General features: G+C 48.5%; 1 protein-coding gene across 1 annotated transcript in view; it reads left to right on the forward strand.

The window, feature by feature from the left end:
* Positions 1–4,999: 4,999 nt before the first annotated feature.
* Positions 5,000–18,741, forward strand: part of LOC139227783 (peptidyl-prolyl cis-trans isomerase FKBP5-like) — a 472,122-nt gene continuing 458,380 nt past the window's right edge. Inside the window, exon 1 of the mRNA XM_070858822.1 lies at positions 5,000–5,984. Coding sequence (XP_070714923.1) covers positions 5,883–5,984 — 102 coding nt within the window. The 5' untranslated portion in view covers positions 5,000–5,882. The remainder of the gene's footprint in view (positions 5,985–18,741) is intronic.

Consider the following 18,741-nt stretch of genomic DNA (forward strand, 5'->3'; position numbering starts at 1 on the left):
TACAGAGATAGGGAGGGGCGAGGTCATGGACAGATTTGAAAATAAAGATGAGAATTTTGAAAACGAGGTGTTGCTTAACCGGGAGCCAATGTAGGTCAGTGAGCACAGTGTCCTGGCCAGCATGCCCCCTCAACTCAGAACCAAAAACATTATAATGTCATTCAACTCATTTACGATTTGTGAGATCCTGCTCTGTACTAAATTGACTGCCGCATTTTAAGCTGGGAGACATGTTCAATGACAGAGAGGAAATGGAAGTTAGAGATGGGATGGTAGTTGGAGATAATACTGATCAGGAGTAGGTTTGCTGAGGAGTTACAGAGCTTGAGCGAAAAGAATCATTGCCAATATAATATAGCACAGATGATAACTCCATCCTCCTCTAAGCTTGAATGTCAGCTTGACTCAGTTGGTAGCACTCTCGGCTCTGAATCAGAAGTTTGTGGCTTCAAGTCCCACTCCATGATGTAGTTTTGAGGGAGAGCTACGTTGTCAGAGACATTGAGCTGAGATTCAGTCTGATTGCTCCAAGGATTCAGGTGGATGTACAAGATCCCATGACACATCAGAGGAAGTACAGGAAGTTCTTCCTGTTTCCTGGCCAACTTGACCCTCCACAACAAACTAACCAAAAGCATTAAGTGGACATTCGATTCATTTGCTGTCTGAAATTTATGCGCTCCTCCAACTTGTGTCCCTGATTTCCTTCGCCCTTCCATTGGTGGCCGTGCCTTCAGCTATCTCACCCCTAAGCTCTGGATTCCTTCACTAAACCTCTCCACCTCTGTCTACTCCTTTAAGACACTGCTTAAAATCTATCTCTTTGACCAAGCTTTTGGTCACTTGTGCTAATATTTCCTTATGTGGCTCGATGTCAAATTTCGTCTGATAACGCTCCTGTGATGTAATAAAACATCCCAATGTGCTATATAAATGCAAGTTATTGTTGAGAGCTTGCTGTGTACTAAATTGACTGCCGTATTTGCCTACAGTACAGTGACTACACATCAAAAAGAAAGGGTCTCTCATTAAATTGCATTCCAGGCATCAAGCTACAACTCTGGGTGGAGCCTTTATAATAAATTGTTACATCAGTCAGTAATTATCAGGAATGTTGGGCTCAACATCCACATCACTCCCACATCACCTTCAGACGCTGCAGTTAGGGAGTCAGAACACAATGACTGTCAATTCCAACTCCCCCGAACACTCAGCGTGCCCCAGGGTTACCAACACTTGGCAGCCTGGCTTTTCACCAGATCCTATCCGGCCTGCAGTCTTATTCCAAACGCAACCCCAGTCCCCGCCACTGCCAACAGGCACTCCTTCCTCAAGTACTCCAAATACAACGGGAAAAACAATCATCCCAAAGTCATGGATTTATTACGGACGATACAATGTAGACGGATGCACCGTGAAGTGTAACAGGCCATCTCAGCGGTCAGAGTTCAATCCCCTATCGGCTGGAGCCGAACCTCACCTGAAACTCTGAATTATCTGTGCAAGTTTCTCTGTCCGGCTTTACACGAAGTAAATGGCAACTGTGTCACATTAAGCACCCTGCTGTCCTGGCTGAGTGTCAGATCCTCTGCTCCCCGCTCCAGCTCTGCCATTGGGCTTCTTTCTCGGTCCCTTTCTGCTCCTGACCAGTGGCCATGAGTGAGAGTACAGGAGCGAAGTGTCCCCTGGGTCCTAACCTGAGATTTTATAGATAGAAAATCGTGCGAGTGGTGTTCATGAATTCTCGGTTTGCACTCGCAGTAGGTGAGGCTTCACACCATGTAATAAAATTACCCTTGTAATGGATTGGCTGTGAAGCACTTTGGGAAGTCCGATGCAAAAACTTCTCTGCTTCACCAGTTCTCCAGATTGCTCCTGCGTCGCTTCACTTCTCTGTGACGTGAAAGAGGAGGTAGGTGGGATAAAGAGAAGGTACTAGAAAGGCCGGATGTACTTAAAACAGTTAAGTCACCAGGACCGGATGGGATGAATCCTAGGATGCTGAGGGAGGTAAGGATAGAAATTGCAGAGGTATTGGCCATAATCTTCCAATCCTCCTTGGATACAGAGGACTGGAAAATTGCAAATGTTACAGCCTTGTTCAAAAAAGGGTGTAAGGATAAACCCAGCAATTACAGACCAGTCAGTTTAACCTCGGTAGTGGGGAAGCCTTTAGATATGATAATCCAGGACATAACTAACAGTCACTTGGATGTGTGTGGATTAATTAAGTAAAGCCAGCAGGGGTTTGTCAAAGGCAAATTGTGTTTAACTAAATTGATTGAGTTTTTTTAATGTGGTAGTACAGAGGGTTCATGAAGGCAATGTGGTTGATGTGGCGTACATGGATTTCCAAAAGGCGTTTGATAACGTGCCATATAATAGGCTTGCCGGTAAAGTTGTAGCCCATGGATACGAAATTGGCTCAGTGACAGGAAACAGAGAGTAGTGGTGAACGGTTGTTTTTCGGACTGGAGGAAGGTATACAGTGGTGTTCCCCAGGGGTCAGTATTAGGACCTCTGCTTTTCTTGATATATATTAATGACTTGGATGTTGGTGTACAGGGCACAATTTCAAAATTTGCAGATGACACAAAACTTGGAAGTATAGTGAATAATGAGCAGGAAAGTGATAGACTTCAAGAGGACATTGACAGGCTGGTGGAATGGGTGGACACATGGCAGATTAAATTTAACGCAGAAAAGTGTGAAGTGATAAATTTTGGAAGGAAGAATGAGGAGAGGCAATATAAACTAAAGGGTACAATTCTAAAGGGGGTGTAGGAACAGAGAGACCTGGGGGTACATGTGCTCAAATTATTGGTTGGCTGGGCAGAAAGTGGTTAAAAAAGCACATGGAATCCTGGGTTTCATAAATAGAGGCATAGAGTACAAAAGCAAGGAAGTTATGACGAACCTTTATAAAACACTGGAGTATTGTGTCCATTCTGCGCACCACACTTTTGAAAGGATGTGAAGGCCCTAGAGAGGGTGCAGAGAAGATTTACGAGAATGGTTCCAGGGATGAGGGACTTCAGTGATGTGCATAGACTGGAGAAGCTGGGGTTGTTCTCCTTGGAGAAGAGAGGATTGAGAGAAGATTTGATAGAGGTGTTCAAAATCATGAGGGGTATAAACAGACTAGATAGAGAGAAACTGTTGCCATTGGCAGAAGGGTCGAGAACCAGACGACCCAGATTTAAGGTTATTGGCAGAAGAACCAAAGGCGACATGAGGAAAAACATTTTTACTCAGCGAGTGGTTATGATCTGGAATGCACTGCCTGAAAGTGTGGTGAAGGCCGATTCAATCGTGGCTTTCAAAAGTGAACTAGATAAGGAAAAAAAATTGCAGGGCTACGGGGAAAGGGCAGGGGAATGGGATTAGCTGAAGTGCTCTTGCAGAGAGCTTACATTGGCTTGATGGTCCTAATGGCCTCCTTCTGTGCTGTAACCATTCTATGATTCTATAACAAGCCAGCACAAGTCCAGCCATCATTTTGTCCTCCCATTCCCACATCGTCATTTCCAGAGCCCACCAATAATCCATATTTGGCTCTCTACTCTTCTTCAGTTACATGATACCTCTTGGTGACATTATCTGCAGACATGGGGTCAGCTCACATTTATTCAATCAAGATCTACCTCTCCTCTGGATCCCAAGACCACCTCTACGCTGTTATACTACCTGATTGACATTAAATCACAGAAAATCAGAATTTCCTCCAATTGAAGATCAAGAAGACTGTAGCCAACATTCTTGTCTCCTGCCCAAAAACATGGCTCTTTAAAAAACCTGGCTTCTTTCACACTGAATGTATTGCACTCCTCAGCTGCTTGCTCCGGCTGAATCTGACTGCATGGGACTTTGGCATTCTATTCGACCCAGAGCTAAACATCAACTCCCATTATCTATCCATCACCAAGGCCATTTACGTTGAGCACCACAACACTGCCCACCTGCTCCTCTACCTTACCCACACTGCCACATCACTGACCTCTTTACATCTCTAAACTCGATTTCCCAATACTCTCCTTGATGGCCTTCCAATCTATACCCCCCATAAATTTCAAATGGCCCAAATCTCTGCCTCCCATTCCCTGTCCTGCACTAAGTTCTGCACTAAGTGCCCACCCACCAAACTTGATGACCTACACTAGCTCCCAATCCCCAATTGCATGTATAAAATTAGAATCCCCTTCCCTCCTGCCCCAAGTTGTATCCATGGTTTCTCCTCTTCTCCTGCCTCACCGATTCCTTCCCCTTGTCCTACTTCCTGACCAACTGTCTGGGACCCTCCTGCCCCATTCCTGGTATCCCAATCCTCTTGCTGTGCTCCCTAGGATCCCTATTATTCCTGCCGCACTCCCTGAGATCTTCCTCCCCTCCCCATATCCTTCTCTTGGATACCCAATCCCTGGATTCCCCTTGCCCACTACTGGGTTTTCCATCCCCTTACTCCACTTCCCAAGATTCCCCCTCCCTGAGATGTCGCCTTTCCTTGGGTGAAATAAAGGAGTAGGCCATTCAGCCCCTCAAGTCTGTTCTGCCATTAGATCGGTGACTCGCCCTCCATGGTTCTCCCATTCCTGTGATTGCTTCTCCTCATTCCTGAGATGCCCCCTGCTTAAGTTTTCCCCTCTCTCTGACATCGCCCCCCCCCCCCTCTTTAGGTTGCCCCTAGAATTCCCTTACCCTGGGTTTCCTCTAGCTTTGGTGGCCCTGGGATAGCCCTCTCCCTGGGATTCCCCATCCCTTGACCCTGGGATAGCTCTCTCCCTGGGATTCCCCATCCCCTAGCTCTGGAATAGCCCTCTCCCTGGGATTCCCCATCCCAGCCCTGGGGTAGCCCTCTCCTTGGGATTCCCCATGCCTTGGACCTCTCTTCCCCAGGCTCCAGGGATTCTCTGCTCCGTTGCAGCGGCAAGCCCCGCCCAGCCCATGACCCCGCCTCCTGAGGAGCTCCTGTGGCAGGAATAGGCCGCTTTCCCCCGCACCATGGATGCTGGGACAGCGCGGGCTTCATATCTTCCGGAAAGCGGCCGAGGGGAGAGAGAGCGAGACGCACAAAAACAGACAGAACTGGTGTGTGAGAGAGACACACAGACAGACAGAACTGGTGTGTGAGAGAGACACACACACAGACAGAGCTGGTGTGTGAGAGAGACACACACACAGACAGACAGAGCTGGTGTGAGAGACACACTCACAGACAGACAGAGAGCGAGTGGGCAGGCGGGCTGAGGGAGAGAACTGGTGTGTGTGTGTGTGAGAGAGAGAGAGAGAGAGAGAGAGACGGACACACACACACACACACACACACACACACAAAACTGGTGTGTGAGAGAGACACACAGACAGACACAGAGAGAGAGAGAAAGATGGTGTGAGAGACACACACATCCTCAGAGAGAGAGACACACACACAGCTGGTGTGAGAAAGACACACACAGCCTGTGAGACACACACACAGCCTGTGTGAGAGAGAGACACACAGCCTGTGTGAGAGAGAGACACACAGCCTGTGAGAGAGAGAGGCACACACAGCCTGTGAGAGAGAGAGACACACACAGCCTGTGAGAGAGAGAGGCACACACAGCCTGTGAGAGAGAGAGACACACACAGCCTGTGAGAGAGAGAGAGACACACACAGCCTGTGAGACACACACAGACAGACAGAGCGAGTGAGGGAGGGCGGCCCGTCCGAGCTGTGATGTGAGGGGGCGAGGCGCGGCTGTCCGTACAATCCGCATTCGCAGCCGCTCCCGCTCCGCAACCCACCGCCGGCCGGCCCGGCTCCGCTTCCCCGGATTACAACAACCGAGAATTGGAGGGAAGCTGAGCGGCGGTGAGCCCGGACAGGCGGCGGGTCCCAGTCAACGATGACCAGCAGGCAGGAGCAGACAGGGGCCGAGCAGGAAGCCCCAGAGCTGCAGCGGGACACTGAGGATCTGACACCCCTCCAGGACCGCGGGGTGCTGAAGGTAACATTGCATTCAGTGTGTGTGTGTGAGGCGCTTGCACTGTGCTGGGGTCCGGCTTTCAGCCGCTGAAATATTCAGTAAACAACAGTTCACCGTCCGCCTAGGGGCAAGACGGACTTCAACAAAACACATTCTGACCACGTCTCGCTCATCTTACAATGTAACTTTTAAAATGCGGTCTCTAATTTCATGTATTTCCCTTCGATACTTAAACAGTGGGTATTCAGCTTCCAAAACACTTGGGGTGCATTGACACATTCAAAGTCATTCATTACAAGTAAAGAATCGAAATATTTCTGACTGGCGATATATAAACACATCTTTTACTGAATACACAATTTACACACACTAACTTCACCATTCCTCTCTGCGCAACTCGAACCTGTATATCAAACAGAAATTTGTAGATAGTCAGTTTCTAGATCCGTATTTGCAATGGGACACAGTCACTCAAGGACACGTTCCCACTAATCACACTCTGGAACTTTCACCGGGTATTTCCTGAAGTTACAAATCCATTACATTTAAAAGGTGAGCGATGTATTTTTGGTTCAATTCCACCAGGAGTTGCCCCTCGTGCTTAGAACTATCCCATGATCCCTGCACTCTCATTCCGAGCCCCGAGAACCCAGCCATGCTCCGAGCAGTCCATTCCACAGACACACACACACTCATTCACACACGCACAGATACACGCACACAGACACACACTCACAGACACTCACACACACACACAGACACTCACACACAGACACAGGCACTCACTCAGACACACACACAGACACTCACACACAGACAGACAGACATACACTCACACACAGACACACACACACAGCCTTGGTACTGGGTGATAGCAGCGATTGATCAAGAACTTTCTGCTTGGGACAGGACATCTCGGGCTTTAGACCGGCTTAAAGGGGCCCACCCACAGCACCAACTGCCAGCACTCATCGCTGGCGCCCAGGAGTGTTGGACTGGGCACCTTCAAACACACCACAATGATCAGTGCAATCCTGCCCTCCCCACTCCCTCCTAAACCTCGGGGTTGCCCACAACTCGAAGTGCTGTGTCCAGATCCCTCTAGACTGAACCCGGGACACCGAGTCTGATTGTAAAGTGAAAGTCACCCCCCCAATTCTGGAGGCTGTAACGTGCAAGATTGGGAAGGACCTCTGCATTTTCAGTAATCCAGCCGCGATCCCTGCCCAGATCCAACCAAGCCTGCAGTCTCCTCCAGGACTCGGCCCCTCCCCGCCCCCTCTCACAGACAGGCACCTTTCCCTCAAATCCTGCCACCACAGCGCTTGGTCACGGATTTATCGCCGGAGATGCAATGTAGAGGGATGTACGGCAGCGCCGTGAAGTGCAGTAGACCACCTGCGTGTTCGGAGGTCATTGTGTGTTGACATTCTCAGGGAGAGCAGGGCTAAGTAGTGAAGGCACTTGCAGTTTGGGCTGTTCCAGATACTTGTAATGAATGACTTTGAATGTGTCAATGCATCCCAAGTGTTCTGGAAACTGAATACCCACTGTCGAGTTATCCTCTTCCTCTTTTCTGTGTCTGGGGTCAATAAGTGTGATGCTGCCACTGCTTTGCAAAGGCCGTCGGCATTGAGTGTTCAAGACCCGCTAGCTTGTGATACGGTTTCAGTCTAAGATTCCATCTGACCCAGTACTTAGTCTCACTCCTCTCTTTATAATGATGTTACTACTCTAGGTTTTGCTGTTGCTATTAATCCAAGATTTTTGATGGCATTAGGTTTATTTTCGAACCTCTTTTGGATAATTCTGGTAGTGAGAGTGCCTTAATTCCTCTGTGTTGTATATGCCCTTGGTACAGTAACTCTGTTGTCACAGAAGTTGTTCCCATTTCCCGAGCTTTAGCATTTATTTAAACATTCATGTCTTTCTGTATCTTGCATTTAGTTCTGACTATCCCGGAGTTTCAGGTTGCAGCACTCAGTAACACCCCATGGTTGACAAAGTGAATGTGGTCGAGACGGCTTCTGGCTTGTCGAATATGTTCCATGTGATTTACCTTCTATTGTTACTTATGCAGATTTATCTGCAGCTGTTCTGTCTAAGCTGCTTTAGTTTGGCTTTCAGCTGCTCACTCGGGTTGAAGTTCTCCCAGCATGTCCTTAAAGGCTGGTGCTCTTCCTGCTGTGGGTACATTCCAGCAGACTAAACATTGGGGAAAAAACGAAGAAGAAACATACATTCACATAACGCCTTTCACAACCTCGGGACGTCCCAAAGCGCTTTACGGCCAATGAAATCTTTTTTTGAAGTGTCGTAACTGTTGTAATGAAGGAAATTCGGCAGCCAATTTGTGCACAGCAAGGTCTCATAAACAACAATGTGAGATAAGTATTGGCCAGGACACTGGGGAGAGCTCCCCTGCTCTTCTTTGAAATAGTGCTGGGGCCTAGGTGTAAAATATCATCCGAACGACGGTACCTCTGGCAGTACTGGCACTGAAGTGTCAGCCTGCATTATGTGTTCACATCTCTGGAGCGGGACTTGAACACACAACTGTCTGACTCAGCAGGGAGAGTCTCACGGACTGAGCCAAGGCTGAATGAAAGGTTCAGAACAATTCTGTCATTTCTCAATCAGCAATTGAAATGATGTTGTGCTCGGAGTATAACAAGTGTGTGCCTGTGGTGATGGTGAAAGGTTCCCTCCTGCGGCTCTCACACAGTCGCTGTTTTGTAAAGTGTGTGTGCTGTTTCCATTGTGCATTTTGAGTTTAGGACCAGTTAACTAATGTTTTGCTCAGATTGTGGAGTGTTTGAAGATTGCCCTGACTGGGGATAGGTTGTTTATTACTCTGTGGCTGAGAGAGGAGGCGAGTTCTTTCCATTAATCTCCCAGGATAAGTTCTTAGAAATGTCTACCCTAATCCTGAAGATAATTGAATAAAATGCACCACTCATCATTCAACTTTACACAGATTAGATCTCCATGATCTTAGCCAAGGGTATGGGCAACAAATTTTATAAAAATTGTATACTCATTTCAAATCTGACTGCCTCCCACTCTCACGATGTTTGGTATTTTGCAGAATTTTTCAATGAAATGATTCATTTCCAAACACTACTTTACTTTGTAGGTTTATCGCCCATCTCCATCCTTGTCTCAGCTTATCCGCTGCTGAAGCCCTCATCCATGTCTTTGTTACCTCTAGACTTAACTATTCCAATGCACTTCTGGCTGGCCTCCCACATTCTACCCGACATAAACTAGAGGTGATCCAAAACTCGCACCAAGTCTCGCTCACCCATCACCCCTGTGCTCGCTGACCTACATTGGCTTCTGGTTAAGCAATGCCTTGATTTCAAATTTCTTTTATCCTTATTTTCAAATTCCACCATGGCCTCACCCCTCCCTATCTCTGAAATCTCCAGTCCCACAACCCCCTGAGATGTCTGCGCTCCTCTAATTCTGCCCTCTTGAGCATCCCTGATTATAATCGCCCAACCATTGGTGGCCATGCCTTCTGTTGCCTGGGCCACAAGCTCTGGAACTCTCTGCCTCTCTACCTCTCTTTCCTCCTTCAAGATGCACCTTAAAACCCATCTCTTTGACCACCTGCTCTAATAATAAATAAAAATAATAACTTTTATTTATATAGCACCTTTAACGTAGTAAAAAGTCCCAAGGTGCTTCACAACAATTTTACAACACGTTAGATATTGACCATTGAGGGAAAGAGAAAAAGTGGGAGAAGGAAGTGTAAAAAGAGCTTAAAGGCTCGGGTCTGAAGCGGCAGCCAAAATGTGCACGCAGATAGACACAGGCGGAAAAAAAAAATTCAAATTACATTGTAAATAATACAATAAGGAGTATACAATAGTAAAACCAGTAAAATAAAGATTAATTATAATTATAATTAAACAAAATTAAATAATATATACCATGATTATAAATTAAGTTAAAATGAGAAAATCAGCAATTGAAGCAAATTAAATCAGTTACTAGCTGTCTTTAAGATTCATTCCCTGTCCAGTGATTCTTGATTCAATTAATCCTTGTGATGTCATAATTTTATTACTTTTTATTTCTCATTTTGTCCTCTTGATAGGACCTGTAACAGCTCCAGGCTTGAGCTGCCTCCGTTGTCAGGGAGATGCTGATGTTTAAATCTCCCTTCAGCTGCTCCAGGCTCGAGCTTTTTAATTTCTAATTTGTACTTGTGCAGCTCAGTGTCAAATTATTATCTCATAATACTCATGTGAAGTGCCTTGAGATGTTTCACTCTGTTAAAGGTGCTATATATAGATACAAGTTGTTGTTGTTGTTTTCAATCTTTAATATTGCAGCAGATTTTGATCTTAATTGGGTTTTGGACATAAAAGGTCATCTGTGTTAATCATGTGTTAATCGTTTGAAAATAGGTGGAGATGTAACATTACATACACAGTTAACACAGAATTAAGATTATGCCTTGAGTTATTGCAATAGTGCTGGTGTCAGTGATGCAACTACCGATCTACTCAACCACACCCTCACCACTACCTTTGATGCCCTAGTCCTATTAAAACAATTATTCTCTCTCTCTCACTCTGGCCGTTCCCGCAGTACAGTCCTCACCTTCGCTCCCTTAAGTCCAAGGTACACAGACTTGAACGGATATGGCAGACAACTAGTTTAGCCATTCACTGCCAGATCTGGTTAGACCTCATAAAACAATATCATGTCCTACTCTCGTCTGCCAAAATTGCTCACTATTCCAGAATCATTCTGGAATGTAAAGACAAACCCCGGCTTCTATTCTCTCCTGCTAACTGTCTTCTTAAACCCCTCTCCCCTGTCTCCTCCACCCTCACCTCTGACAACAAGTGTGAGGAGCTCATGGACTTCTTTGTCTCCAAGATTGAGACCGTCTGTTTAGCTGCCTCTGCCGCTTCCCTTCCTTCCCCCAGCCCACCGGACCAAACTTCCTCTAAGGTTGCCCCTGCCCTAGCCCTGAACTCTCAGCTTTCTCCAGTTTCTCTTTGATCTCTCCTCATGACCTCTCTACGCTTGTATTGTATATCAGAACCACTTCATGGTCCTTCGACCCTACTCCCACCAAATGGCTGAGCACCCACCTTCCTTTTCTGGCTCCCATGTTAGCTGCCATTGTAAATGGTCTGCTCTCCTCGGGTACTGTCTCCCTCTCCCTCAAATCTGCTGTCATCACCCGTCTCCTTTTTTAAAAAAAAAAACCCCAACCATTGACCCCCTCTGGCCTTGCTAACTACTGCCCCATCTCCAACCTCCCTTTGCTCTCAAGTCCTTGAACGTGTTGTCGCCTCCCAAATCTATGCCCATCTTTCCGGCAACTCCATGTTTGAATCCCTCCAATCAGGTTTCCCTCTCTGCCAAAGTACCGAAACGGCCCTCATCAAAGTCACAAATGACATCCTTTGTGACTGTTACAAAGGTAAACTATCCTTGACTTGTCTGCAGCCTTTGACATGGTTGATCATTTCATCCTCCTCCAATGCCTTTCCACCATCATCCAGCTGGATGGGACTGCACTCGCCTGATTCCATTCTTATCTATCTAATCGTAGCCAGAGAATCATCTGCAATGGCTTCTCTTCCTACTCCCGCATCGTTACCTCTGGTGTCCCTTGAGGATCTATCCTTGCCCCCTCCTATTTCTCATCTACATGTTGCTTTTTTTTTTTTTCGTAGCCAATCTTTCCAATTCTTTGTCAGATCACAAACGCCAGAGGTCACCTTGCGCACATCAAGGATCACCCTGCGCTAATGCTCTTAGCCAAAAGGCCTAGAGTCCAAGCACCGTTCCTGGAAGTACTGCAATACCAGGCTCGTGCCATGGAGGTGGATGGGTCAGCAACCCCACACACCTCCGTGGAGGTGGATGGGTCAAGCCACCCCACCCACCTCCTATTTCCAAAAAGCATAGGAGAACCACCTTCCTGATCCAGGGAGAACCACGTTGGGGTCATGGTTACTCCCCTGTCAGGTCAGTCTACATGTTGCCCCTTGACAACATCATCCGAAAACACAGCGTCAGTTTTCACATGTGCGCTGACGACACACTGCTCTACCTCACCACCTCTCTTGAACCCTTCACTGACTCTAAATTGTCAGACTTCTTGTCCGACATCCAGTTCTGGATGAGCAGAAATTTAATCCAATTAAATATTGGGAAGACTGAAGCCATTGTTTTTGGTCCCCGCCACAAACTCCATTCCCTAGCCACTGACTTCATCCCTCTCCCTAAAATCTGTCTGAGGCTGAACCAGACTGTTCGCTACCTTGGTGCCATATTTGATCCTGAAATTTGCTTCCGACCACATATCTGCAGCATAACTAAGACCGCCTATTTTCATCTCTATAATATCACCCATCTCCACCCTAACCTCAACTCATCTGGTGCTGAAACCCTCATCCATGCCTTTGTTACCCTAGACTTGAGTATTCTAATGCTCACCTGACTGGCCTCCCACATTTGACCCTACGTAAACTAGAGGTGATCCAAAAGTCGGCTGCCCATGTCTTAACTTGCACCAAGTCCTGCTCAGCCATCACCCCTGTGCTCGCTGACCTACATTGGCTCCCGGTTAAGCAACGCCTCAATTTCAAAATTCTCATCCTTGATTTCAAATCCCTCTCTGGCCCTGCCTCTGCCTATCTCTTTAATCTCCTCCAGCCCTAATTTAACATTGGCTTGGTGTCAATTTTTTTTCATAACTCTCCTGTGAAGCGCCTTGGGACATTTTACTACTTTAAAGGTGCTATATAAATACAAGTTGTTGTTGAGCGAGAAAATGGGGAATGATGGACCAGTTAGCCTGACATCAGTCGTAGGGAAACTGCTAGAATCTATTATTAAGGATGTGGTAACAGAGCACTTAGAAAATAATAATAGGATTGGACAGAGTCAACACTGATTTATGGAAGGGAAATCATGTTTGACAAATCTGTTTGAGCTTTTTGATGTTGTAACTAGCAGAATAGATAAGGGGGGAACCAGTGGATGTGGTGTATTTGGATTTTCAGAAGGCATTCCATAAGGTGCCACACAAGAGGTTATTAAACAAAATGAGGGCTCATGGGATTGGGGGTAATGCACCAACATGGATTAAGGATTGGTTAATGGACAGAAAGTAGGAATAAACGAGTCATTTTCGTGTTGGTAAGCTGTAACTAGTAGAATACCACAAGGATCGGTGCTTGGGCCTCAGCTATTCATAATCTGTATCAATGATTTGAATGAGGGGACCAAATGTAATACAGGGTATATCCAAGTTTACTGATGATACAAAGCTAGGTGGGAATGTAAGTTGTGAGAAGGATGCAAAGAGGCTTCAAGGGGATATAGACAGGCTAAGTGAGTGGGCAAGAACATGGCAAATGGAATATCATGTGTAGAAATATGAAGTTATCCCTGTTGGTAGGAAAAAATAGAAAAGCAAGAGTATTTTTTAAATGGCGAGAGATTGGGAAATGTTGATGTTCAGAGGGACCTGGGTGTACTTGTACATGAATCACTGAAAGTTAACATGCAGGTACAGCAAGCAATTAGGAAAGCATATGGCATGTTGGCCTTTATTACAAGAGGATTTGAGTATAAGAGTAAAGACGTCTTACTGCAATTATATAGGGCCCTGGTGAGACCACACCTGGAGTATTGTGTACAGTTTTGGTCGTCTTACCTAAGGAAGAATATACTTGCCATAGAGGGAGTGCAACGAAGGTTTACCAGACTGATTCCTAGGATGGGGGGATTGCCCTGTGAGAAGAGATTGAGTCGACTGGGCCTGTATTGTCTAGAGTTTAGAAGAATGAGAAATGATCTCATTGAAACATACAAAATTCTTACAGGGCTTGGCAGGATAGATGCAGGAAGGATGTTTCCCCTAGCTGGGGAGTCTAGAACCAGGGGGGTCACAATCTCAGAATAAGGGGTCGGTTATTTAGGACTGAGATGAGGAGAAATTTCTTCACTCAGAGGGTGGTGAATCTTTGGAATTCTCTATCCCAGAGGGCTGTGGCTATTCAGTCATTGAGTATATTCAAGACCGAGATCGATAGATTTTTGGATATTAAGGGAATCAAGGGATATGGGGATAGTGCAGGAAAGTGGAGTTGAGGTAGAAGATCAGCCATGATCTCATTGATTGGCGGAACAGGCTCAAGGGGCTGAATGGCCGACTCCTGCTCCTAATTCTTATGCTCATGCACAGAGAGGACAAGACAGGTCAAGGAATCAGAGTGTTATTCATCAGTACCTCAAATCTTACCCCAGTCTTTTCTCTGTCTCTGTAGATGTTGACTGGTCTGGTTAGGTCTCCAGCATTTTGTGATTCTCTGATCATTTCTGATTTTCCACATTCATAATCTTATAAATTTGAGTTTGTTGTCCAGCCACTGGCGACTATTGGCTGTAAAGTTAACCAGCTCTTCCTTGCCTTGATGGAGAGGTGCAGAAGGTTTAAGTAACCTGATAAATTTAAATTTTAATGCATCTAGGAAAACTCAGAACAAGTGTAGACCATTTAATCCCTCGAGCCTGCTGCGCCATTCAGTTAGATCATGGTTGATCTGTGCCCCAAATCTATTTACCTGCCATTGCTCTGTATTCCTTGATAGCCACATCTAACAAAAATCTATAATTCTCAGTCTTGAAAGCTCCAATTGAACCAGCATCCACAGCCTTTTAGGAGAGAATTCCACATTCTACTACCCTTTTCTGTGAAAGGCTTCCTGATTTTGATTGTGAATGAACTAGCACGAATTTGACGTTGACAAGGTGCCACATAAGAGTCTTGTAGCAAAAATGTAGCCCATGGGATTAAAGGGGCAGTGACAGTGTGGGTACCAAATTGGCTAAGGGACGGAAAGCAGTGGTGAAGGATTGCTTTTCAGACTGGAGGGAAGTGTGTAGTGGTATTCCCCCAGGGGTGATGTTAGGACCATTGCTCTTTTTGATATTTTATATCCATGAACAGGACTCGGTTATAGGAGGCATAATTTCAAAGTTTACAGATGGCATAAAACTTGGAAATGTAGTAAACAGTTAAGAGAATAATAGCAGACTTCAGGAAGACATAGACAGACTGGTGAAATGGGCAGACATGTGGCAGATGGAATTTAATGCAGAGAAATGTGAAGTGATGCATTTTGGAATGAAGAATGAGGAGTGGCAATATTAACAAAATGGTACAATTTTAAAGTGGGCATAGGAGAGCAGAGTTATTATCTATTTACAGTCTAGTAATATCTTTACTTTTCATAAAGAGCCTTTGATGTTATTTGTAGGACATACCTCAAACATCTCATAGGCGGTCCCTCGAATGAGGATGACTTGCTTCCACACGAGTTCACAGATGTTTCCATGAAGGACTCGATATTCCAGTCCTGAACTCCAATTGAAGGGTGGAAGATGTCTGTGCGTGGATTTTTTTAACGTGTGGTGATTGTTGCACATCAGCCACCACATGGGCTTGACCGAGCTAGACCTTTGGTAGCCACGCACAGGCAAGATTGGGGTACTGAAGTTGCATGATCAGCCATTATCTTATTGAATGGTGGGGCAGGCTCGAAGGGCCGAATGGTCTACTCCTGCACCTATTTTCTATGTTTCTATGTAATCGTCCGGGTTAACTGCCCCCCTTTTGAAAACGTATATTACATTGTGCACTCTGCAGTCCTCTGAAACTCATCCACTCTAAGTAGATTCCTGAAAATTAATTTCTCGGGCATCAACTATTTCTTCCTCCATTCCCCAAGGGACGCTTAGATGTATCCTGTCAGGACCTGGCACATTATTATCCTGCAGCTCAACTAAATTCAATAATACTTTCTTTTATTTATTATAATAATTCAACATTGCCTTCACCCCAATATCCTTTTCCATTGCAAACAATGAAACAAAGAACTTGTTAATTGTCCCCACCAATTTCTGCTTCTCATTTACTAACTCGCTATAGCATTAGCTATATGGAACACTTTCATGGAGCAGTGGACCAATCGGACACTCCTCTGGAGATAAACAGAACATCCTCATGGACCAATAGAACGTTGCCATTAAGCTGCAGATAAGTGGCTCACTCCCATGGCGTGGTTGCCCAATGGCTCACTCCCAAGGCATAGTCGCCCAATGGCTCACTCCCATGGCGTAGTCGCTCAATGGCTCACTCCCATGGAGTATTCGACCAATGGCTCACTCCCATGGCGTGGTCGCCCAATGGCTCACTCCCATGGCGTGGTCGCCCAATGGCTCACTCCCATGGCGTGGTCGCCCAATGGCTCACTCCCATGGCGTGGTCGCCCAATGGCTCACTCCCATGGCGTGGTCGCCCAATGGCTCACTCCCATGGCGTGGTCGCCCAATGGCTCACTCCCATGGCGTGGTCGCCCAATGGCTCACTCCCATGGCGTGGTCGCCCAATGGCTCACTCCCATGGCGTGGTCGCCCAATGGCTCACTCCCATGGCGTGGTCGCCCAATGGCTCACTCCCATGGCGTGGTCGCCCAATGGCTCACTCCCATGGCGTGGTCGCCCAATGGCTCACTCCCATGGCGTGGTCGCCCAATGGCTCACTCCCATGGCGTGGTCGCCCAATGGCTCACTCCCATGGCGTGGTCGCCCAATGGCTCACTCCCATGGCGTGGTCGCCCAATGGCTCACTCCCATGGCGTGGTCGCCCAATGGCTCACTCCCATGGCGTGGTCGCCCAATGGCTCACTCCCATGGCGTGGTCGCCCAATGGCTCACTCCCATGGCGTGGTCGCCCAATGGCTCACTCCCATGGCGTGGTCGCCCAATGGCTCACTCCCATGGCGTGGTCGCCCAATGGCTCACTCCCATGGCGTGGTCGCCCAATGGCTCACTCCCATGGCGTGGTCGCCCAATGGCTCACTCCCATGGCGTGGTCGCCCAATGGCTCACTCCCATGGCGTGGTCGCCCAATGGCTCACTCCCATGGCGTGGTCGCCCAATGGCTCACTCCCATGGCGTGGTCGCCCAATGGCTCACTCCCATGGCGTGGTCGCCCAATGGCTCACTCCCATGGCGTGGTCGCCCAATGGCTCACTCCCATGGCGTGGTCGCCCAATGGCTCACTCCCATGGCGTGGTCGCCCAATGGCTCACTCCCATGGCGTGGTCGCCCAATGGCTCACTCCCATGGCGTGGTCGCCCAATGGCTCACTCCCATGGCGTGGTCGCCCAATGGCTCACTCCCATGGCGTGGTCGCCCAATGGCTCACTCCCATGGCGTGGTCGCCCAATGGCTCACTCCCATGGCGTGGTCGCCCAATGGCTCACTCCCATGGCGTGGTCGCCCAATGGCTCACTCCCATGGCGTGGTCGCCCAATGGCTCACTCCCATGGCGTGGTCGCCCAATGGCTCACTCCCATGGCGTGGTCGCCCAATGGCTCACTCCCATGGCGTGGTCGCCCAATGGCTCACTCCCATGGCGTGGTCGCCCAATGGCTCACTCCCATGGCGTGGTCGCCCAATGGCTCACTCCCATGGCGTGGTCGCCCAATGGCTCACTCCCATGGCGTGGTCGCCCAATGGCTCACTCCCATGGCGTGGTCGCCCAATGGCTCACTCCCATGGCGTGGTCGCCCAATGGCTCACTCCCATGGCGTGGTCGCCCAATGGCTCACTCCCATGGCGTGGTCGCCCAATGGCTCACTCCCATGGCGTGGTCGCCCAATGGCTCACTCCCATGGCGTGGTCGCCCAATGGCTCACTCCCATGGCGTGGTCGCCCAATGGCTCACTCCCATGGCGTGGTCGCCCAATGGCTCACTCCCATGGCGTGGTCGCCCAATGGCTCACTCCCATGGCGTGGTCGCCCAATGGCTCACTCCCATGGCGTGGTCGCCCAATGGCTCACTCCCATGGCGTGGTCGCCCAATGGCTCACTCCCATGGCGTGGTCGCCCAATGGCTCACTCCCATGGCGTGGTCGCCCAATGGCTCACTCCCATGGCGTGGTCGCCCAATGGCTCACTCCCATGGCGTGGTCGCCCAATGGCTCACTCCCATGGCGTGGTCGCCCAATGGCTCACTCCCATGGCGTGGTCGCCCAATGGCTCACTCCCATGGCGTGGTCGCCCAATGGCTCACTCCCATGGCGTGGTCGCCCAATGGCTCACTCCCATGGCGTGGTCGCCCAATGGCTCACTCCCATGGCGTGGTCGCCCAATGGCTCACTCCCATGGCGTGGTCGCCCAATGGCTCACTCCCATGGCGTGGTCGCCCAATGGCTCACTCCCATGGCGTGGTCGCCCAATGGCTCACTCCCATGGCGTGGTCGCCCAATGGCTCACTCCCATGGCGTGGTCGCCCAATGGCTCACTCCCATGGCGTGGTCGCCCAATGGCTCACTCCCATGGCGTGGTCGCCCAATGGCTCACTCCCATGGCGTGGTCGCCCAATGGCTCACTCCCATGGCGTGGTCGCCCAATGGCTCACTCCCATGGCGTGGTCGCCCAATGGCTCACTCCCATGGCGTGGTCGCCCAATGGCTCACTCCCATGGCGTGGTCGCCCAATGGCTCACTCCCATGGCGTGGTCGCCCAATGGCTCACTCCCATGGCGTGGTCGCCCAATGGCTCACTCCCATGGCGTGGTCGCCCAATGGCTCACTCCCATGGCGTGGTCGCCCAATGGCTCACTCCCATGGCGTGGTCGCCCAATGGCTCACTCCCATGGCGTGGTCGCCCAATGGCTCACTCCCATGGCGTGGTCGCCCAATGGCTCACTCCCATGGCGTGG

This window comes from Pristiophorus japonicus, chromosome 17 (assembly GCF_044704955.1).
Source record: "Pristiophorus japonicus isolate sPriJap1 chromosome 17, sPriJap1.hap1, whole genome shotgun sequence".
Lineage (NCBI taxonomy): Eukaryota > Metazoa > Chordata > Chondrichthyes > Pristiophoridae > Pristiophorus > Pristiophorus japonicus.